This window comes from Buteo buteo, chromosome 25, assembly GCF_964188355.1.
Source record: "Buteo buteo chromosome 25, bButBut1.hap1.1, whole genome shotgun sequence".
Taxonomy (NCBI): Eukaryota; Metazoa; Chordata; class Aves; order Accipitriformes; family Accipitridae; genus Buteo; species Buteo buteo.
The window spans coordinates 11,665,667-11,689,350 of record NC_134195.1 but is presented as its reverse complement, the minus strand read 5'-3'; the positions used below and the strand labels follow the sequence as shown (position 1 = coordinate 11,689,350).

Genomic DNA, 23,684 nt, shown 5'->3' with positions numbered 1-23,684 from the left:
GTTTTCTTCCTTTCTTAATAGCCTGCTTCTGGAAAAACGATTACGTTCAGAATGCAAGAATCAGGGAGCAACCATTCAGTTGCTACAGTCCAACCGCTATGAGACACTGCTGAAACAGAGACATGTCCAAGTGAGTTAACTCATACTCTGTTGTATTCCAGTTGCTTGGCAATTTTCCAATGGTGTTGATTTATGTAGGTATATAAAACTCTTCCCGTGCTTTATGCTCTGTCATCTAAGTGGCATAACTGACATTTGAGATCAGCTTTTTTGTCATAGAAAGGAGTAAATTGAGACAAGAACTTAAAAGATCCTGTTTAAATGCGAATGTCTGGTGCAGTTAAGCAAACACAAGCCAAATAGGAATGTCGCATGTGGTAGCGTTGTCTTCCTAGTAATGTCTTTCACCAGTTTTCAGTATGTTGTTGGCACAATGTCATGGAAGCATAAAATGCTGATATAAATACTTAGATGTAAATGCAACATGTGATTTTACTTCTTTTTTAAGAATTGGGATGTAAATTGTAATACCTCATTTTTTCCTGAATTTCTAAATTTTGTCCATCTGCTTTGCTTCTGTGTGTTTGGAATGCAAGTTTACCACATGAGAGTCTCTTCATCAGTGGAGTCTCATAGTCCTTGTACAGCTTGTCTCATAATTTGACTTTCAGTTCAAAACTTACAGCATTTTTTCTTTAGCTTCTTGGTAGGTCAATAGACCTGAACCGACTGATCACTCAGCGAATTTCAGCAGCCATGTACAGGTCAATGGAACTGGCAATTGGTCGATTTGAAAGTGAGGATTTGACTTCCATTGTGGTGAGTGTTGTGTTGCAGTTTTGCCAGAACACTAACACAGCAGCTGGGGTCCATCACAGGGGGGGATGAGAGAGAAGAGGGGTTCAGATCACTTAAAGAATCACCTCCAATTGTATTAGCAACAGAAAAATGATTTAATAGAAATTTATATAAAAGTGCAACTTCACAGAATTCGATGGCCAGGTTCACTCTATTACTTAGTACATGGATGAAATGCACTCAGGAAAATTAAGTTAGAATCAGACTAAACTTATGTATATAGAGACTGAAAACTTAATAGGGTAAAAAGAAATACTACAAAGAAAAATCAAGTTAGAATTAATTTCTTGTGATTTGTGCAAAGATCAGGAATGTGGAAAAGTAGGGGAGACCCTCCCATTGAGTCACGAGGTTCAGAAAAGACTCCTTTGCTTTCTAAACTCCTGTCGGAGTCTAGGTGCAGCTAGATTGACTCCGGGTCCCAGACTTGGTCAACTGTTTATATCTAAAGGGATTATAAGTGTAATAGCAGCCTAAAATTCATTCACAGTTGAATGAAATTCACAATAGTAATTGAGGTATAAATTTGAAAGTAATAACTTATACTTCCTATAATATACTTACTATCAACTATTCAGGTTAGTACACGCGCATGCATGAAGACACTAGGAGATACGCGTATAAGAGAGTAAAATAGAGTAAAAGAGGTATACCTGTTAAAAAATCCCCTCGAGGTCTGTGAAAATATTCACGTTGAATGCTTTGGCATTTGTCTCAATGGGTGAAGGGTCGAGCCTCGAGGAGCAGAGAGTATCAGCCCAGGTCGTGTTGGCTTTTGGCAACAGACCTCTGATTTTTGCAAACAGGAAAGTTTGCGAGCTCTGAGAGGTGTCCCGCTCAGAGGGAGATGCTGGTCGCAGCCCGCTGCAGTCCAGGAGAGCTCAAAGGCCCTCACTTAGTACCGCTGTTTATAGGTTTGGGAGATGATTGACTTTTGTCATCAAAAAGTTGCTGGAATCCCAGCTGTGCTGGTACCATTTCACGTGCAGATAAGGAAAGCTCCGAGGCTGTCTGAGAATAACTTAAAACAGAGATACAGGATGCTCCAAGATTGTCAGGGGAGGACTGTAATGTCTCAAGGTTGTTATGAGAAAGAACTGGCTGCAGGTTGTTATGAGAACTGGCTATCTCTGCTCCCGTCCCCCTCCTCTGCCGGGCAGCAGAGTCCTTGAGACGCACAGCATATCTCCCATTTTAGCTGTGTCAGAGTTCCCGCCACAGTCAAGGGTCACTTAACTGCCCAACTCGTTACACTTATGCTAAGGCCTAGGGAGACTTCCCCAGTTCGTAATTCAGCCTGGAGAGGGGGAAGAAATGCACAACCACAGGGTCTAGATGCTTGTTTTGTTTTAATTTAATTTATTTTAAGTTAATTTTTATTTCTTTTATTTGCATTGATAATGATAGACATCTAGACTCCCCCCCCCTTATAATTCTGTATTTGTTTTTAATGGCAGAAGCAAAAAAGTTTTCTCCAGCTTTGCTAGATGTCCTCTAAAGTATTTTCTCAGCAAATAGCTCTACAGTCACTCCTGAAAGGAGAAGACGCTGAATGACTAACAGGCAAACTTGTTTTATTCTTAACTGTAGTTAAATATATATAAATAGGAATAATTTAAGCAGTCTTATTAGAAAAATAACAAAACTTTTCCCTCTGATGTTTTGTTTTAATTTTTCTCTAAGTGTGAAATCACATAAAGCTGTGGTTGAAGTTTGTCTGGTTTACTAAGTCTAGTTTGGCAAAACCTCTTACCAGAGAGGCAGCTTAGTCTTGCAAAAGGCATTCTTCTAGTCACCTCCAGCTACATCATAAATTATACTGGCAAATCCTCTGTTGCCATTGTGGTATATTGTGGACTTTAATAATTCTGATGTGCTATGATTTTTTCCTCCCCACACCTTAACCTGCATCTCTGTTCAAACAGTGCTTTGGCCTGACCTGACGCAGTACTCTGGACTATGCTGCTGTACACGGGACTGTGCAAGTCCCAGTCCTGTTGATTTTGAGAATCTTGTTCTTTCCTTGCGCAGCAAAAAAATAAACCTGCTGCAACCAAGGGCTTTGGGAGTAAGGTGTAAACATCACCTGTAGAGAAGGCATATGCTAGGACCCATGAGGAAACAAGGAAAATGAGCATTCTTGTGATTTAAATTTTTATAAATGCCCACTTCTGTCCATGCTTATAGATAAATTGCAGACCAAACCAGCCTTGTGCCTGGAGAATCAAAATGAGTTTATTTGCCCAGGCAGCTTGGTTTTGTAGCATGACAAAAAATTTTTTTGTGGAGGGACAAGATCTGACTTGTGCCTGTGGAAAAAGAGCATCTGTGCAATATTGAGGTGTCTTTTGAGTTAGTTTCCTAATTAAAATGCTAAAAAACAAATTTTATTTCCAGACGGCATGAATTTGACATGTAAGTATGCAGTCAACAAGAAAAATGTCAGACACATTCAGTTCTGCTGGAATGAAAAATAAATTAAAAGTTATGCAAGCAAGTTTACCATTGGTCTTTCCATAATAAGTTTTTTTTACCAGTGAGATTTTGTTATGCGGCTAACTACCTTGATTTAACTTCATTTTTACTGAAGATAAATCAAATACTGAGGCCATAGAGCCTCTTGACTTTTCAGTACTTGTTGTTATAACCTTTGAATTATTGAAATGTAGTTTTTCTTTGTTATGTGCAGGATTTTCTAAGTGGCTAGGTGAACAGAAACCATTGATGATGTGTTTCTTAGGTCACAGGTTCTCACTCTTTCTTGAGTTAAGAAGTGGCAGGGCTAAGGTGGTATCCCTCCACAATGCTCCTTCTTTTTTTATGCTTTTTTTTTTTGTTTTATGCAAAATAATTTCTGCTGAAAACTGCTTGGTTTCTTCCATGAGAAACTGATACTAATAGCTTAACTAATTAGTAACTTCGGCTGTTTTTCAAGCTAAATAAATTAAATGAAGGTGGTTAAAAGACTGAGCTATTTTTTCCCCTCAGATTGGACTCAATACTGTAGTAACAATCATAGTGGTTCTTTTTCCTTAAAGTAAATGTTGCTCACAGGTTTGAAAATCCTTTGAAACATGGAGCAGTTAAATCTGACAGCACTGTATGGGGAAGACGACCAGTAGTTTGATGCACTGCTAAGCAAAGCCACTGGACATTGCACAACAATCTTTAAAAGCAGTGCTTGGGGTTTTTTTGAGTGAGAGGTTGTGGTCTTTGTGTTTGGTGTTTTCAGTGTCTTATGTCAGGGATGGATTTATTTTATTTTATTTTATTTTATTGTATTGCATTGAAAGTGCCAGAAACCATACTAGGAATTTCTTGTCAAGAGGAGAAACATCACGAAAGGCAGTGCTCATGTATAGTTGTGTAGTCTGCAGCTAGTGATTTTGTGGATACTTTCACAACACTTGTTAATGTCTGGTCTCATCTTTCATTTCATCTTACTACATTTTCTTAGCTGGAGTAAACCACAAGAAAGTGTTATGGTAAATGTGATGTTATCCCTACCAGTATGACTACAAAAGCTAGTTCACCAGTTGCCCTACTGAGCAGAAATTACTTTGTGGTAGCTTGTAAAGTAGGAAATGCAGAAGATGCTTCTTGGCCTATGTCTGAGCCCACTTAAATGCTGGAATTTCAACTTCTGCTCAGTGGAAGAAGAGTTGGCATAGATCTGTGTTTGAGACCCATCTGCAGTGTGGACCGATTATAATGAATACCTTTAAAGTCTCAGAGGGTTTTCGTGGGAGATTGCTACAAAACAATCCCAAGAGCACTGATTCTTTCCAGCTCTTACCATTAAAGTAAGAGACTGGGGGAGAGTCAATTTTTCATTTTGACTTCTTTTGAGTCTTCTATTCCGTCAAGGTTATTTAGGTACTTTGTTGAGATTCTCCACTTTATTAAATGCACTGCTCACTTTCTTTCCTCTTGTTTTTTTTGTAGGAGCTGGATGGCTTGATAGAGATAAACAAAATGACTCACAAGCTTCTGAGTAGATACATGACCTTGGACAGCTTTGATGCCATGTTCAGAGAAGCCAATCACAATGTGTCAGCCCCTTATGGAAGAATCACTCTTCATGTCTTTTGGGAACTCAATTATGATTTCCTTCCAAACTACTGCTACAATGGATCTACTAACAGGTTAGCATGGCAGCCTTTTGTTTGCAGCAGTTCTTCTACTACCCTCCTGCAACTTCTTTCTTAGCAAATGCTGACAAGTCCATCTCTATTCATTTAGTGTGTTTTCCACTTCTAATGCTTTACTTGAAATGAAGCAGCATGAGTCATTTTACTAAGTACTGTCAAATGTATGAAAGCCTGTTATTTGTCCACAATAGAAGTCAAATATCACTGCAGCATCCAAATTCTGACATTTTAATGACTTAGCTATGATATGTTGCAAAATAAAGTGTGTCCAAAAATACTGCAAAGTGCCTATTGGGAAGATATTTTGGTAAACAGGATCCTCAACTGTGAGACAATGGAAATAAAATTATATTCCTGATGCTGCATTAATGTGAAGAAAAGGACTGTTTACTGGAGAAAGGAAGAGTTCAGTGTTCGCTGCAACTACAGTTGCTTCCTTTAAGGAGAGGGAGTAATGGAATTAGAAAGAGGAAGGTAGGATCTAAAGTTTGAGTGTGTGGAAGGCACAGTGCTTGGGACTTTGCATTTCTGGACTTCCTGCTTGTGTGCTCTTTTTAGGATTTTTGTGCTGCTTTTAGCCTTTTCTCAGGTTTTGGTTAAAGCACGGTGAAGTGACAGTAAAGTGATATTGAATATTGAGCTGTAGGAAGAGGAGGAAGTGTGTTCTCATCTTTCACAGTCTCCTTGGAGAGCTTTCCCTGTCTGACATGTTCCATGATGGTTATGTTGCATTTTAGATCCAAGATTCTGTCTGGAAAAAAAAAAAAAAGGAGTGTTTTTTGTGGTTAAGTTTTAGCCAAGAAACTTCTGTTACATTAATCTGTTTGCACAGGAGAGTTGAATGTATTTCCGAGGAAGCTGCTGTGCAGTTGATGTATCTGGAGATCAATATTGGAATATTCAGTGTGATGTATTAAGAATCATGTAAGCATAATATTAAAAGAAAATCTTGATGAAATGCCGATCCTTTACCTGTCAGCTTTGATGAAAGACATTCAATAGCTCCTATCCAGTCTGTGTTCATCCTGGCTATAAGGACTGCCATACTGCAGACCACAGTGCTTGGGAAGCGAGAATGGAACGCGAAAGGACACTAGCAGAATCCTGTAGGACTGTTGCTTGTCTGTTTAAAAACTGTACGCATGAATTGAGTTAGGCTGATCCTCAAGCTTGTCAGGTAATTAATTCAGGATAATTAATTTAAGAGATGATAAAGGGAGACAGATCTTGGACACATGGTACACATACTTCCTAATTTCATCACAGAATTGCTTTGGTTTCAGTCAAAAACAGCAATGTGGAGAGAATTAATGTGTGTTGCACATGCTATACAGTGCCCATTGATATTTTTGCTATCAAAAATAGGAACAGGGAGTTTCTAGCCCTTTTATACCTCTTAAGAACGTTCATTATGTCTGTTGCTGCCTTGCTGTTAGCATGAACTTTAAATTGATGAGCTCTCTCAACTGTACAGGTTATTGTATCCAAATACAGGAGTACACAGTGAGGAGCTCTGTGAGAGCTGCTAGTTTAATTCTTGGCTCTTGATAGGTAATGTCTTGCATGAAACCTACATGTAAACAAGGAAAGAAAAGTAACAATGAAAGGCTGGAAGAAAGAGAAATAAGTATGATGAAAAGCAGAGAGTTTACTTGGTGGTGAGGGGTTGGAGGTGGAGCTCCCAGGAAGCAAATGTATAGTACCTGTGGCTGGCCTTTTATTAATTTGACCACAGCCTAGGTGTAAAGGTCCTTCTTTTAAAGTTAGTGTTTTGGTCAGATTAACTTGTATCCAGTACCTTTTGAAATTCTTTTCCCAAGAATGGTTGAACTTGATGATTTCAAACACCTGTAAAAAAGTTCAAGTGTTTAGAAACCCTGCAGGTTTGGTTCAAAGGCTAAGGCTATTTACACAGAAGTGTTGAAACACATTTCATGTGTAATTATTTGGACCTTGGGAGGGTTTTTTTTTATATATCTGATAATGTACTAAGATTAAACAGTGAGCCTGCTATTAAAAGATTTAGCAATTTAATAATTGCAGTTGCTGGTTTTCTGAAATTTAGTCTCATTAGTGCTGGACAGCTGCACAGCTGTGTCCAGACTTTGTCTTTCCAGACTTGTCTTTTCTGTGCTGCTTCGGATTTTTTTTAAGAGCTCTCTCATGTTGGCCCTCAGTTGCATGTTTTTCCAAGCCAGAGCTCTGTCTTTTTGCATGAGGAATCTTTGTCATACTTATGCCTGTGTCTGTACTTTTTTTCATTTCCTTGTACCTTTGTGGAGTTAGTAGGACTGGGGCTGTCCAGACGATTCAAATGACACAAGGACAACTTCCAGATTTTTGTTGTTCATTCCTTTTTCTGCCTTATTTTCTTTACTAATTCTAAGTTGGTCTTTTCCTTCCATGATAGCTTGTTTTGTGTTGAGGGCTAACAGAGGAGCAAGTGTGAGGCAGCCTAGACATTTATTTGGATTGAGGATTTTCTGTGCTTTCTTGACACAGATGATACAAGCTTCCGGAGACGGTAGTCAGACTCTATCTCCTCTCAACTCATTCACCAAATCTGTATTCTCTGCTAAAAATTCATGTGTATAGCACTCTTCCAAATGCAGTATGACATGTTTCTTCTGGGGATACAGATTTGTCACAGAATGAACAAAAAGACCAGCTTTTTATTTTTCAGCCTGCCTGCCTGCCTCTCCCCCTTCCTGTTGTGAGCTCTCTGTCTCTCACACTGCTTTTCAGCCTAGTTTTCACATGAGAGCAGCTGTGTCTTCTTGTCTTGCATATACTCGGATAGTCACTGTTCAGACACTGCTGGAGCAAACCTGAAAAGCAGCACTGGCAGTGAAAACTACCTACTTTCTGCTACAAAGAGCCAAATGGTGCAGGGATATAGGCTCATGCAAAGTAGGGGTGACTGTAGTCAACTACCATCCCCCAGGTAAAAAAAAAAAAACAAAACAAAAAAACAACCAAAAAAAAAAGTCTTTCTACCAAAAGGAAAGGTGATAGCAAGGGAGTGGTAGCTGTTACTCTTTCATGCTCCATTTTGTTTGCTGTTTCCTCACACTTCAGTTTATAGCCTCCTGTTCTATCTTGACACTCCTGTTCAAGAAGTGTCCTGTTCAAGAAAGGTCAGTTATATCTAGCATTCACTGAGAGGAGGTGTAGGGCTACCCTGAGGTCTGGTAGACAGGACAAACTAATGTGAGAAGGCTGGTAGTTAAAAGTGTTCATACCAATTAGGGAAGTGCAGGGGGACACTTTCTGTATGAGCAGGGAGGGAGGATTGTGATATCTTACTAGTTCTGAGATGAAGCTTGGAAAGTTTATGAATGAGATTGATCTGGTGCCTGCAGTAGCAAGGCAGCAGCAGGTTCATTGGCTGAAGTGGTCTTTCTCAGATTTCTCCATATTTTCTTAAATAGTTTATGGTAATTAGAATCATAGAATCATTTAGGTTAGTTTTTAAAGTGCTCATTATGAACTCCTTCCTGGTAGGTTCACAGAAACACCGATATAAAATTATTTGATCCCTAAAATACTTACTTTGGGGCTCATGTTGTCCTTCAGCAATCACTGTTGCCAAGCTTTGGTAAGCCAGCAGGCTTTTTCATCTCCTTAGTTGACTTGGACTGCTTACACCCTGCGTTGATTAAAATGGATTAATTGCTGTGAGATCATCAACACTAATTGAAAAGAAGTGATTATCTTGGAGGATGCCAAAACCTGCATCCAGCAGTATCTGAGGGAAAGTAAAAATTTGCCTAGCTTTAGCATTGATATTCAAAGAGCTTCAGTCCTTCAAAGAGATGCTTCTGTTCCTTGGAGGAGGAGCAGGAGGAGGCCAACCGGCAGGATGTCAAAAAGAAAACTCACACACACACGTTGAAAAAGTTTGAAGAATGGCAGATGACACTGAACTGTAAAGGTTTCTATATAGCCCTTAGTTTTGAGAGAAGAAATATTTATCTGAATGATGTATTGGGATTATTCACATACCTCCTAGAATGATGCACTCTCCTTAGCCTGTTGTATCCTCAGTCTTAGCCATAGCTCTTCCATGAGATAACAAGTGACTGTATCTCTTGCTCCTACTTCCTTTTCTTAACCTGTTTCATCCTCTCTCAGCATCTTTCACCCAAGAAAGTATGAGTGCTTGCTTCAAGTCTTTAAGAAAGCTTTAAGACTATTTTGCTACTATAAAACATTAGAGATGGAGAAACCCCCAAGAATATAGAGGAGCACTGGTGAACACACAAGAGTTACTTGTGCTTGTACAGAGCTAGTGAAACTTAGGGACTGTGTCTCAGAAGTCTTTCTCCAGTATTTGTTTTCTGAGGCTGTTATTTCTTCTCAATCCAAATACAGTCTTTCTGATTGGCTCCCAGACACTAAAGATTTTATAATTCAAATATATTCATAATACCTTTTTGAAAAGTCTAAGAATTATAGTTACAGCTTCCAAAGTCATGGGATGCACCCACACTTATGTTCTGAAACACTCTTTTCCTTGTGAGGATTTTAATTTAGTGATAACAAACCAGCTCTTGCCCAATATGTCTGCACACTGAAACCCAGTCTTATCTCAGACGACATGGTATCTCTTTTAATTTCTTTCATTTTTGAGATTTTCTTAGGGCTTGAAAATTGATGTCAGTTTAAAAAGAAATAGGATTTGGAGAGAAAGAAGGGGGAATGGAGTAATCTCTGGGCTTGTCATATGTTGCAGATTACTTTGAATTCCATCGAATGTTTACATCATCTCTGGTAAACTCTTTAATGAAGTGTCTGTGCAGAGAACAGATTCAAGTGATCTCAAGAGGAAGTTTTCAGTTGCTGTGTAAGTGAGAGAGAAGGGGGCAAACTTGTAAACTGAGGAAATGTAAATGTAAGGAAATTTAAATTATATAGAGAGATAGTATAAAAAATAATATACAAATTATGTTTTTTTCTTCAAAAGCTCTAAATGCAAGTACTTTCTGGACTTCAGCAAGTAGAAGTACTTTTGGAAAGACAGGGCTAAAATACATATGAACAAGTAGCTGAAACTGTGGGTATACTTATTTTTGAGCAGGTTAAAAAAAATACAGAAAACCTTGTCCTGAAGTTACAGATTCTCACAAGAATGATTCACATTACTCAGAAATAAAACACAGTGGAAATAATTGTAAGCTACATAGTGCAATTTTTACATGTTTGGGTGAAACAATTTTTGATTAGCATGGCTGTTTTTGTTTTCAGCTAGTAAATGGGTCTATTAAAAATAGAAATTCTATGTTCTTTCTAGGAAAAATTATTAATCAATTGTTTATTTTGTGTGCTGATTAAATTCAAACATTATTTTAAAGAAAAAAAATCAAGATACAGTTGTATCTTGATGATATTATAATGTACTGCAAACTTCCTTTCCTGAAACCTTTTCCTAGATGCATTTATTTTACTCAGCTATCACTCAGAACAGCCTGATGTGATACAAACATTTGATGTACACTTCTTAAATAGCTGGTTTTCCTCATCCCTGTGTATATACAGCTTTGCACCATTTACAAGAAATCCTTTTTATCAAGTTAAAAATAAAGTAGCCATCCAACCTGTAAACACACGCACCAATAATTTTGCTCAGTTTACTAAAGTTAAGCAGAATCAGAACTGTAGGAGATGTTGATTAACTTCTTTCTGCACTAAAACTGTAGTGCTGCAAAATGTGCATTACACAGTTAACAGGCAACATCAGGGGAGTAGGTCTGTCCTGCTCGTTCGCAGGAGTACTCGAGCCTGTGGAGTTCTGCCCAAGCACCGTTTTTCACACTCAGGGGTCCTCAGTTTGGCATGGGCTGTTTGATCCTATCTTTTGCGGTACTCCATATCTTTGTGGTTCTCTTGCCATCCTCTTAACAATACACAAAGGTAAAGCTAAACATGATTTGTATTGGTACATGCTCACACTGAAGTATGATCAAACTTTTGAAACATTAATTTTGCTACAAGGATTATAGTCCTCGTCCTGACTTTTTTTTAAAGGTATTAACCTAAAGTATTTCTCCTGCTGTGAGTTTCTTTGGTGGGAAAAAGCTCCAAAGCATTAAATAGAAATGTCATGTTCTTTGAAGGTGTAGTTCATTCTCAAGGACTTAATTTTGAAAGCACAAGGAACTTCCTTACTCTCTGTGAGAGGCTGTTGCTACTTTGTTAGTTGATTCTCTTTTTGCTGGGCTGGGCTAGAGTAGAGGTGAGAAGTATTTTGCACACCACTGGAAGAACAGAGTCCCAGTAAGTGATGGAGAATTGGATTATGATTTGTGTCCAGGCTTTTGGGCAGTGCAGGCTATGTGCTTCCCCAGTTGCAACTTGGGCTGAAAGGCTACGAGTCTGGCTTTGATTTTATATGTAGACAAAAGCAGTATTATACAGGGTAAGGTGCATTAGGCGCACACCTACTAACCCAAGTATAATTAATGAATTCTTTATTTTGGTTTTATAGATTTGTTCGGACCGTGCTACCATTTTCTCAGGAGTTTCAGAGAGATAAGCAACCTAATGCACAGCCGCAGTATCTCTATGGATCGAAGGTTGGATTTAATTCCCTTTATATTTATGGTTTGCTAATGTTTAAAGGTATCTTTTTAAATTATAGAAATTATAGAATATGAAAGTTATTAAAAATGGATTCAAATATATTTTGGGAGTATTTTAAATTCAACATACGCCTTTTTTTCAGACTTTGCTGTGAAGCTCATCATATGTTTCAGCCAAAGTGCAAGTGATTAGTCTGATGGTTAGTCTCATCTGACAAAGCTAAAAATAAGTCCTTCTCTCAACCACCTTGCATTGCACAGTTGCTTATAGTGGCAGAGCAGACTCAAAGAGAAGATTAATTAGTCATCTGGTGAAGTGAGAACAAGAGCCTATCTTGGGTGCAGCTGCTCCCTTGTTACAGTGATGAAGACTGTGATGGCAGGAGGAACGGGAACAGATAGGAAAAACTGCTTCAGATGTTATCTGACTTAAAAGGAATATAGATTCTGACCACCCTAAACTATCAGATACCAAACTGCTTAAATTATTTCCAAAAAAACCGTAGCATTTCTTTGGCATCTTCAACCCAAAGACCTCAAAGTCGTTATGATGAACTTGGCCTTCTGGCCATCTCATCTCCTGTATTAACATCATCTTTCTTACTTTGCACATGAGGAGTGCCTAGAAGGCTTATGCAAGTTTTCAGTAGAAGTGTACATGATATGCAGTCACGTACTCTGTGCCTTAAGGCAATGCCCAATACTGAGGTTGGAAAGGAGCTTACGTGGGTGACAAGTTGAGAGAGTACTTGGCACAAGAGAATAGTTGTGGGCTTTCATGGAACTACCCAAGTGAGGAAAGTTAGCCTGTATTCACAGGACCAATGCTATGCTCATGTGGGCAGTATTGTGTATTGGAGGGAGAGATTTATTCTCCCTGATCACTGCAGATTTATTTTTTTACACTTCAGAATTATTACCTGAGTCTTAACAACAGTTAAAGGTATAGCACATTAACATATATCTGCATTTTTAATATTCAGTCAGAAATATTGATCTACTTCCTACAGTAGTAAAAACTAGCAGTGGTATCTTCAGCAAATCCTTTGAGAATATTTAGCACTCTTAATTTTGCATTGTTTTCTTGAGTATCAGGGAGGCAAAATGAAAGTATGGAAAAGAACAATTAAAATATAAGGATCAAATTAGAGGACTGTTGACTAAAAAAAAAGTTTTAAAATTATGTACTCAATTATCCTTGTAATTTATATGTGTGCTGTGTCATTTTCATATCTAGCTACTTTAATTATCTAGCTCCTACTTAAACATGAGCATAATTAGCCCTTGCCTTATTGTTATTTCCCACACATCATATCCTAGTTACATGGTGCAATCTCTGTGATTTGCCCAGCAAGCTAGTTTTTGAGAGCTGAAGATACAGCTCAGAAGTTACAAATTTCAATCCTAATATATCTGCTGCATTTGTAAAACTTTCATGCTTTTAAAATGTAAAGGAGGTGGAAAAGGACTCACATGTCTTTAATGTAGAATGAACAGTTGATTGTCTGGTACTGTGAATAGTGTTTTATATAATTGTTCTCCAACAGGGAACAGTAAATTATAGGAAAGTGGGATTTTCTTACATTAGGATTATTGTGTTTCTTACTATTTTAGGAATTCACCAGATGCAGTGTAAAGAGCAAAAACCCCACTGAATTTAGTAGAGACTGCTAACTTAATTTATCTAAGTGATGATACAGTGGGGTGAGTGACAGAGGATTAACTAGGGAGCCCTTTTTTTATCAGTCAGGTTACATTATTAAAATGAGTTTAGTAATGTTTACTCTGAGAGCTATATGTTTTCAGAAATCTGATTATTTTTCCATATGAGCAGGAGCAATCGAGGGTGTGCTTGGATGCATTTCTGGAGCAAGTTTCATAACTAGATATGCCTATTTTAGCAAATATTCCTGACTCTGTAGTTTTAGATATTTACAACAGTGTTTTTTTTATTGAATCTAATGTATTTTGGAATTGAGTATATCTGAATGGAATTTTAGGAGGACATTTCTACTGTATATAGCAAGTAACAGATAGTAATTTTTACATGATAGAGGCAACACGTTCTAGCGTGTGATATAATTGCATGATATTATTCTGTGTACTATATAGCCAGGCTTGCCACAGAGCACATCCTTGTTTGGGTCCTTTAACAGCTACATTGTTGAATTGCCTCCTGACTGGATAATAGTGGGGTATGGAGTAGCTATGTATTTTTTACTTTATTGTCTTTTTTGAGTTCTTGAACTACTCAAGATATTCAGGTGAGCACTTCATATTGATCATATAGCCAAGGAATATGACTGTCTATTTTCCTTATTGGACTTTTTTGTTGTTGGTTGGGTTTGGGTTTTTGGCGTTTTTTGGGGGGTTGGGGTTTTGGAAGGTTTTTTAGCAATCCATGGTGTTTATTTAGGTCAAAACAACAGCATTGTGGTTTCTTGTGTGTACATACACTCACACATGCATGTATTGGACTGTAATGGCTAAACACTTTCTGTGCAGAAGCTTTACATGAGGAATGTGCTTGCTTAAGAGTAATTAAAGAAATTTTTAGTTTTGATCTCAAAGTGTTCACGTAGTCTCAGGTATTTCTAAATGGATCAAAGCATTTGGTCTATATTAATGTGTATTGATGCTTAGCATAGACAGTTGTGTCCCCCTTCTCTGTTGCATCTAAAGCTTTCTGAGCAGTATCTTCATCCAATTAGCAAAACAGAAACGCACAGATACAAATTACTTCTCTTGGCTGACATGGGAGCAGAGCTGTCAGGTGGGAAGGAGCTGACCTGCAAAAGCTCATCATCCTTTTAAGTGAGCTGGAGTATGTTAAAAGCTCGTTGAGCATGGTCATTGAAATCCCTTTACTCAGGTGAAGTGTGTGTAGGATTAATGAAATGAATGTTAGGAGATTGAAATTGGCAATGTGGGCTGGATGCATAAAATATTTAATAATGCACATATAACAAAGAGTCTCTTCTGGGGATTTGAAACTAACTTTGCATGTTAATGAAGTACCTGGTTTTATAGAGGTTGTGTAGACCAGAATTTAAGAGCTTCCTTTCTGGCTTATACAACATCTTCCAAAGATTTTCATGTTTGTATGTCTTCTGCATTTTGTAGATGCTAACTCATTTGTTTTGTGAAAAAAAGACCCCTTTGGAAAATACTTCTCAATGTGAATATAATGTTTTTTATCTACTGCTGGTGTACAAGTTAACATCAGTTTGCACTATGTTGCATCTTATTATCAGTTTAGTAATCACTTAGCAAGTTTACCCCTTGCTAGATCACTGTTAAAACTGGACAGTGAACTACCAAAACATAGAATTGCCAGAATGAACCTGAATGAATCTGTAATAAAACTTTCTGAGCAAGAGCCAAAGAATCATATAGCTCTGTGAGTGTGTGATGACATTCAACACTAGTGCAAAAGTCAGATGCTCGTTATGCATTGCTCATTTGCAGTGGCTGCAAGATGGTCCATTGCTTATGAGGTGATATAAATATTTATCTAAGTAGTGCAGAGTAAACTCTTTGGGTGGAATGATTTTATATTTAGATGAGGTAAATCCCATTCCTGGAAGCACTTCCACGGTAGCTCCTTGCCATCTCAATTTGATACATGTGTGTTTTTGTATATATGTGTATATATAACAAGATTCAGTAGTTGAATGCCTCAAAACTGCTTTAAGACTGAACTGCTCCATGTTCTCAGTACAGTATATAAATGTCTGTATAACATATAAATGCATGTAAATATATGTATTGGACTGCCTTAAAACCCACATAAAGAAACAGAGATGCAGAGAAGTAACAGGTTTTCAAGGGCCCAAGATGTTGGCAGAGATGAGAATATGTCTTTTGGCCGCAACCCTTTAACATTAAAATCATCTTTTCTCTCTTCAATGAAATCCTAGTCAGAGAAGCATTACCATTAATTTGATTACAAGATCATTTTAAAGCATTTTTTTCTGTCCCCGCTACCCAGCCACCCCTTTTTGGCAGTAAACCTGTAGTGTTGGCTTATGCTCTGAAGAGACTTTTTCAGTGTCTGTTTCATGAAATACCTTCATCTGAAACAGCAGTAAACTGTTGTTGTCTTCAGAGTTTATTTAAGACTGATGTGTAAGACAAAGAAAAACGTGTCAGCTGGAGAAAGTGCTATGTAGGGGGTGGAGAACACGTTATTGCTAACTTAACACAATAAAGATGCCTTTTGAAGTGTTTTCTAAAAGTAATACACTCGCCCTCATTCAGCGTGTGTTTCTGTGTGTCGTACCTATCCTAGTAGGAAAAAGTAAAGATGCCGCCTCAAACTTATGCCAACTCCCATCTTCCTAGCAACATGAGAGTTGACGTCTTTCACAAGTTGTGGGAAATGTTGTCAAAATACAGTAGCTGAAAAGACCCATTGCCTGCTGTGAAATACTCAGTGGGCAGTCTCTTGCCAAAATTGTACACCCCGTCGGCTTTCAGGGCATGGTGGAAAGGGATGGCAGCTGCCCAGCCAGCAGTTCTCCAGCCTTTACTTTACAACTGAGCTGTGTCAACAAGAGCTGACTTTATGCATATGTTCGTATCAATAGCAGTTTAAAATGCCTGCAGTCAGAGTGTATCTTTGTTTTTCAGATGTACCATAGTGTACAGCAATACTAAGATTTATTATGTTTTATGGAACACAAATGCACTTAAGAGATTTAAAACAGGGTGACTGTCATGATGTAACCCCAGCCAGCAACTAAGCACCACACAGCTGCTCACTGACTTCCCCCCACCCAGTGGGATGGGGGAGAGAATGAGCAGGGAAAAAAGTAAAACTCTTGGGTTGAGATAAGAACAGTTTAATAGAACAGAAAGGAAGAAACTAATACTGATAATAATAACAACAATAATAATGACAACAATAATAATGAATGGAATATACAAAACAAGTGATGCACAATGCAGTTGCTCACTACTCGCTGACCAATGCCCAGTCAGTTCCTTAGGAGCGATCCACCCCCCCCCCCCCGGCCCCACTCCCCCCCGTTTATATACTGGGCATGACATCACATGGTATGGAATACCCCTTTGGCCAGTTTGGGTCAGCTGTCCTGGCTGTGTCCCCTCCCAACTTCTTGTGCCCCTCCAGCCTTCCTGTTGGCTGGGCAGGAGAAGTGGAAAAATCCTTGACTTAGTCTAAACACTACTTAGCAACAACTGAAAACATCAGTGTGTTATCAACATTATTCTCATACTAAATCCAGAACACAACACTGTACCAGCTACTTGAAAGAAAATTAACTATCCTAGCCAAAACCAGGACAGTGACCTATACACGTAAGCCAGACAAAACTTGTCATGTTGTGAGGGTGAACAGGTTTCTGTCTGAAGGGCCTTTCTTGGCACTTTGCCATGAAGCTCAAGGCAGAGTGAGTTGATTGGCAGATTTTCTTGTTACAAAAATAAAACGTGTTTTGGCATGTTTTTACTTCCTTGCCCCTTCATTATACAAAAAGTACTGTGCAGTTGGATAGGAATTTGCAGCTGGTGAATGAGTTTCATCATTAAAACTGAAAGAGAAAGAGAGAAGGAAAGGCCAGCAGTTGCTTCTCTGAACTCTGTTTCCTCTACAGGGGAGTCACTCGCCCCTGGAGCAGAAGGTGGCTTGTGGTGGGTGCAGAGGAGTGCAATATATGATAACCCAGGATATTTCCTTAGTTTCATTAGAAGTGTCCTTACAGAGTCACTATCTTGCATATGTTTTTAGGGCAAGGGGAAATTTCAGAGACAGATGAAAGGATACCATTAAAATCCTGGTGAGTTTAGCTTACATGCTGAGGTTGACCTCATTCAGATGGGAGCTATGGAGAGCACCACTGTCAGTGAAGTGCGTAGTCTTGAGTGTAGTAGTTTGTAGTGTGTAGTTTGAGAAGCAGTCGGGATTGCGGGGGTAAAACTCACACTGGCAAACCACTGCATACACTTGGGGTGTATGTTCCTGTTGCCTGTAGTGTAGCAGCCTGGGTTGCTGTCTCAAAACTTCTACTCCGTTTTATTTATGCTATTAAAAAAAAAAAAAAAGTCTCTTGATTACTTTTGATTCATTTTTATATTTGTTTGCTGTTTTAGACTAAAGAAAAGCAACCCAAAAATCCCCTCAAAATGTAAACCGATTATTTGCTACATGCTTAATTTTTAAATAACAGAGTGTGGCTGAAGTGCTCACTTCTTGGGAATCTGAACGTTTGCCTCTGAGTACCTCTGGCTGCGTACGGGCTGTTGGAAAGGGATGTGACACTGGAGGTACAGCCAGGAGTGCTGTGGTGAGCGGTCGGAGCTCCCCGTTGTGAGCACCGACGATGCACGCAATGCATTTGAAGCAGTTGGGATGTCGTACGTAGCAAAAATCTCCTCCCTGACAAAAGGTTTCTAACTTATAGCAGAGCACTGTCCTGTCGTTGGCACTTGTTCCCAGCTTTTGGAAGTTGGCATGATGGGCTCCTTGCATGCTGAGGGATTCTCTATGATTGTGGCCAGCTGGATGCCACCTGCGTGCTTTTCCTTGGTGTCCTGCATCAGTTGGCTTTGCCCGCTGAGCTCCTCCGAGGAGTACGCTGTGCTTTTGGTCCACGCCTTCCCGTGGTCTTGTTTGGAGGTCCCCTTTCGCCCTTGCAAACGCTCACGTCTCCTGCGGCACAGGAGGTGCAAGCAGCCATAGAGGAGGATTGCGGCGATGATGAGGAGCAGGATGCTGCTGGTGAGCCAGATGCCCAGCGCCAGCTCTTTCTTGGTGTTGCTCACAGATGCTGGGTCTTGTTCCAGCGTGTTAAAAACTCTGCACTGGTCACTGGAGGGGTTTGCGGACTGGCAGGTCACGCACACGATGTATGTCGTTAGCGGAGTTAGGTTTTCAATAACAAAGGAGGAGCGGCTGGCAGGCACCCTCTCTTCCTTCTGAAAGCTCTTTCTTGAGTAACTGGATAGCATGCTGTTCCAGTTAGGGTGGTACATGATGCTGTAAAAGCTGTCGGCACAACTGGCCATTTTTGGCCAAATTACCATAGCCGTGTTTCCTGTGATGTTTTGAACAATTATTCCCATTGGGATGTTGCTCTGGTGGTTTTTTTTAATCTCCCGATGCTGTAGAAAGGGAAGGTGTTTGTTTCCCAGGGAGGTAACTGAGAAGCTGCAGCACTGGGGATGTCGTGTGGATCTTAATCGTAGTGCTCTGTAATTTAGGAAAGGAGTTTATTAGGAAACTATGCTCTTATTTTTGGTACTGCTGTGTAAAAGTGGGAATTGGAAGTTCTTAAAGTTTGGGGTATTTTAAACTCTGTATTTCTTTCCCAAGTGAAAGGATAAATATATGCTTATAGAAATTCAGCTGGAGCTGCTGCCTGTACGGGTGACCCGTTGTATCTTGTCTCCATGAGAGATGGTGTGTTTTGCAGAATTTGCAATCGGGGAACCACTTTATTTCACCATTTTTTTTCAGATGACTGAAAAAGAAATGCAGCATTTGTTTTTGTCTCTAGTCTAGTGTCTTGCATTTTATTTTACTTACTTGGTGTTTTACATAATCTCAGAGCTTGCTTTTATGAGCAATGAATTTTCTTACGTTAAGTGGCAAGAGAGGGGTGGCAGGAGTGGCTATTGAGGGATAAATGCCTCTGCCATCCACAAGTCTTCATTTTTGCCAGTCACAATCAACTGAAACACAAAACAGTATGTGGAAACATCACCAGATATTATTTTGTCTCCAATATAATTTTACATTAGTTTCTTATTCAGTGACACTGTCCATTTTTTGCTGGTGATTTAGCACATCTGTACCTACCGCTAGAGCAGCAGTGGCTGTGATGACTACATTGGTAGCATCAGCATCACAATATTTAGTCTTGATGCTAGTCAGCCTCTTAGAAAACATTTCTCAAGCTAAGCTTAGTTGGTGAAACACAGCTTTCACTATAGCATACCTTTTGGATAAATAGTGGAGTTTTTAAAAAGGCCTAATACTCTCTTCTGTTCTAAGCAATTGTATGTAATTCTATAGTCTGCCTGCCCTGACCTTATGCTCCTCCTCATTATAAAGTTAAAACTAGAAAAACAGCCAGTATTTTGAGATTCTCAGTTTGTGTTACCACTGTAAATAGTGAAAGGAAAACATCTGTTTTCTGCAATTTTCTAAACAAGTCTATTACAGAATATATATTAACAGCCAGTGGGTATTTTCATTTGTTTGGCATGGTTTTTTTGCTTCTAGTGTTGTGAGGGTAACTTCTGAAAATGAGCCTACATCAGCAATTTAATCTGATTCTCTTAGTTTCTAGTGGCACTCGTGGAAGTTTTTTCCACTGTGAAAGTTTCTTACTTTTTTTATGAAGATAAATGTCCATGACAGTAACACTGTATTTCATTGTTTATGACTTCATTATAAACATTAATTATTTTTTTTTAATGATCAGGTTTAAAATGTTAAGTCTTCTGGCTAAATAACAACTGACTATTGAAAATTCTCCTGATGAAGAAAGCTTGTAAGATTCGCTCATAACATATTCTGAAATTATTCTGTATTACTTTTATTGTATTTTATATTAGATAGAAGGCTCACAAAATATATATTCTAGTAGGATTTTGATAGTTATATTAATAGTAAGAATTCTATGACTTTATGTATGAAAATTGTTGCTCAAGGCTTTTGGATTATATTTATTGGGAAGTGGGAAGAAAAAGATGTATGTTTATTTTCATTACAATGTAAAACCTTAGATATGACTGATCTGGGTAGATGCTGCCATTCTAATTGTGTCGTAACTGTACCCTCTTTGATACAGCAACAATATAATGGAACTGAGTTCGCTATCAAATAAACTTATTAGACAGACACATTTTGGCATTTATGCAGCTTTTGCAGATATTAAAATCGGGTGCATTAGTAAGATCTGAGCTTTTACTTGCTCAGTTGTCTTCTCTGTAGCCGGTAGATCCCAATTACTTAAAATTATAATTTATTTTTTATAGAACACTTCCTAACACAGTCTAGAAACAATAGTTTCATCCTCACAGCATTTTGTAAGTAGAATGTTTGGATTTTAATTAAATAACAGTAATACATTTCTATTGTTACAAAACATCAGTTATTAGGTGACACATAATTACTGACATGTAAATGTTTGGAAAACCCATTTGATGTTTTACAGATTATAAAGTCAGTACTTACCGTCACTTCCTGATGGAAATTTCATATGGTGATGCTGCTGTGAAAATTATATAAACACTAAGTTTTCTGTATCCCTTTTCACATGAGTTATTTCCTGCCTGATCTCTGCTTGCTGGTTTGCTTTTTCTTCCCCTCAGATTCCCTGGACTGAATTCTCATTGCTTGGTGCTTTCAGTTTTTTTCTCCGATGCTGCTGGTGGCATGGTTTCTTTGTCTTTTCCACTTAAATTCATGCATGTCTGGATGCTGTTGCCTTGCTTTTCAAAGAACATACAGTGGAAAAAAAAGTCTTGCTTGCCTCCCCTTGGACAGTGTGCTGCCTGAACATCCCTGTTATATGCTCTTGTGCATGTACCAGTGATGCTGTGAGTGATTAATGTTAGCACTTTGATGACATCAGCAACTAGCAACTTTTTTTTTATTTAAGTAGGGGAGGGAGCAAGCATAGCTTAAAAAATAATGAACTCCCTCTTTCCTTCCCTCCCTCTCCACCCCCACCTCCCCTTTGTTAGTGGCTTCTCCCCTAAGCATTTTATGCTTCTGTGCATTATGGGGGGGAAGCAGCAGTGGCGTGTGATAGTGTCTTCTAAATACCTTGTCACAGTTTATAAAGCTCTGCTAATCCAGCGTTTACAGGTGGACCATTTTAGGTACTTCCCCATGAGGGTTACATTGAAGAAAGATGTATTTCTAGTTGGCTGGCTTCTTATTGTTATGAGTGAGTTTTTAAATACTGAAATCATGTTTTTAGGGCTTGCTTTTCTATGACAAGTTTCTGCTGTGCGAAGAGGAGTTCCCTCCTCTTAACCGCATGGCAGTAAAATGCTTTAACCTACTGAAGTAAAATTCTCCTTGCACTATAGCCAAAATAGATAGTTTGGACATGTTTATTGTAGACACCTACCTGACTGAAAATGTCAAAAGCAAAAGATTAAATGTCACCCTTTTAGGGACAGTTGTATAAAAGCTTAGTATATTGGGACATTCATCTGCACATATTTTCTTACGGTTTTACCAGTTCTGTCCCCCATCAATGCCCCAGACCCCTTTTCTGTATGCAGAGAGGTATGGAAATGCACCCGCTGTACTAGAAGGATGCAGCTTTAGGCTGTCCACCCAGTGGGGTGTGTTTGGAGTTTAGCCTTTCAGCCAGCTCCGATCTAATAGCAGGACTGTGTCTATTTTAGTTTGCATTCACAGAAAAGATGGGTGAGTATTTGGAAACAGCGCTCCTCCACAAAATTGACATAAGCCTGCTGTGGTCCTTACAACAAAGCTTCCCCAGACTGACAGATGGCTGAGGCCAGGGGACCCTCCAGAGCAGGGTGACCTGCAGCGGGTTGCTCAGGGACGGGTCCGGTCAGGTCTCGAACGTCTCTGAGGACAGAGACTCCACAACCTCTCTGTTTGACCACCCTCACAGCAGTGACGCTTTTTCTGACGTTTAAATGGGATTTCCCGTTTGTGCCCATGGCCCCTTGTCCTGTCGCTGGGCACCACTGAGCAGAGTTGGCTCCATCATCTTTTTTACTCCCCCCATCAGTTTCTTATGCACGTGAATGTGATCCCCCTGAGCCTTCTCTTCTCCAGGCTGAATAGTCTCAGCCCTCTCAGCCTTTCCTCATAGGAAAGGTGCTCCAGTCCCTTAATCATCTTTGAGGCCCACTGCTAGGATCTCCCCTATGTCTCTCTGTCTCTCTCCTGTACTGGGGAGGCCACCACTGGACCCAGTACTCCAGGTTTGTCTCACCTATGCTGAGTAGAGGAGATGGATCACCTCCCTCAACCTGCTGGCAGTGCTCTGCCTCATGCAGCCCCGCTGGTTGTTGGCCACCTTTGCTATGAGGGCATACTGCTGGCTTGTGGTCAGCTTCTTGTTCACCAGGACCCTCAAGATAAGAAAAACAAAAAAATCCCCAAACCTACCTTCTGCAGGTCAGGCTGTCTTGCTGTATAGTTTCATCACACAGATGGAGACAGAAGTTCAGGCACTTAAGAAATATAACTAAACCTTTAGGTAAATTTCAGTACTGGCAACTTCTTGAATTTTTGCATTGCAGAAATAAATTGCTGGTTATAAATTTCTGTGGTCGTTGAAGCAGGATAAAATGTATGTAATTTTCTATGTGTGAGTGTTTTAATAACTTATGCAAGGTTTCTCACTTAGGTCAGGAGCTGCCTGATTCAGAAAGTTGGTTTTGCATCTCTAGTTGTCTCTCGTTATGACCTAGATGGTTTCTTCTGAGCCTGTGCTATCATGTATTTCTTTCATAGTGCACCAATTTTTGACGCATGAGGGTTTGTGAAGGCAAATCTAAGGCATCCACAAAAGGTGGCCAAGAAGTGTTAACCTGTTGCTAAATTTGCATTCGCTATATATCAGTCTAGAATCCAATTTTTGAATTTCTAAGACGACGGTTCAAAACACTTTGGAAACTGGTGTTTATATAGAGATTTACAACAAAAATAAAACTGTATCTTCTATCCTGATGTCTTCTAAAGATGATTTGTAAGTCCTTTTATGAGACTAAAATCCTCCAAGAGCTTGGTAGAGTTTAATGACTTGAATTCCTAGTAGTTTCTTTGTGCAATGCCATGTATTACAGTATCTGGTATTGACTTGCATGGATAATTGGAGCAGGATCTGCACTGAAGGGAAGGTCAATGTTCTTCCTGGATAAAGATGAAGGAAAATTTTTTGTTACAGCTGATGTGTGTGGAATTGAAAGTCTAGCAGTATGTTGTCTTTCATGCATGTATTGGAGAGAGTGATAACTGCAGAAAAGAAAAGAAAGCACAGTGGAACCTTCAGCAAGAAAGGTTGACAAGATTCCCCTTTAAAATTAAATTTCAGGATATTAGGAGAACAACCCACTTACAAAAATGGAG

At 39.1% G+C, this 23,684-nt stretch overlaps 2 protein-coding genes across 4 annotated transcripts in view; one reads left to right on the top strand and one right to left on the bottom strand.

The window, feature by feature from the left end:
* The window catches only part of CYFIP1 (cytoplasmic FMR1 interacting protein 1), an 84,035-nt gene that overhangs the window by 42,043 nt on the left and 18,308 nt on the right, over positions 1 to 23,684 (top strand). For all 3 annotated transcript variants that reach the window (XM_075057398.1, XM_075057400.1, XM_075057399.1), the window contains exons 20-23: positions 22 to 130; positions 700 to 819; positions 4,804 to 5,003; positions 11,497 to 11,584. In XM_075057398.1, coding sequence (XP_074913499.1) covers positions 22 to 130; positions 700 to 819; positions 4,804 to 5,003; positions 11,497 to 11,584 — 517 coding nt within the window. The remainder of the gene's footprint in view (positions 1 to 21; positions 131 to 699; positions 820 to 4,803; positions 5,004 to 11,496; positions 11,585 to 23,684) is intronic.
* LOC142044662 (fibronectin type III domain-containing protein 9-like) lies at positions 16,714 to 21,492 on the bottom strand. Its single transcript, XM_075057358.1, has 2 exons — positions 20,796 to 21,492; positions 16,714 to 18,803 (listed from the first exon to the last, which is right to left on the bottom strand). Exon 2 carries the CDS (start codon positions 18,674 to 18,676, stop codon positions 18,005 to 18,007), a length of 672 nt encoding a protein of 223 aa, XP_074913459.1. The 5' UTR covers positions 18,677 to 18,803; positions 20,796 to 21,492; the 3' UTR covers positions 16,714 to 18,004.

Bases quoted from the DNA above. Each gene is read 5' to 3' on its own strand.
- LOC142044662 (XM_075057358.1), bottom strand. From the start codon at position 18,676: ATGGGAATAATTGTTCAAAACATCACAGGAAACACGGCTATGGTAATT.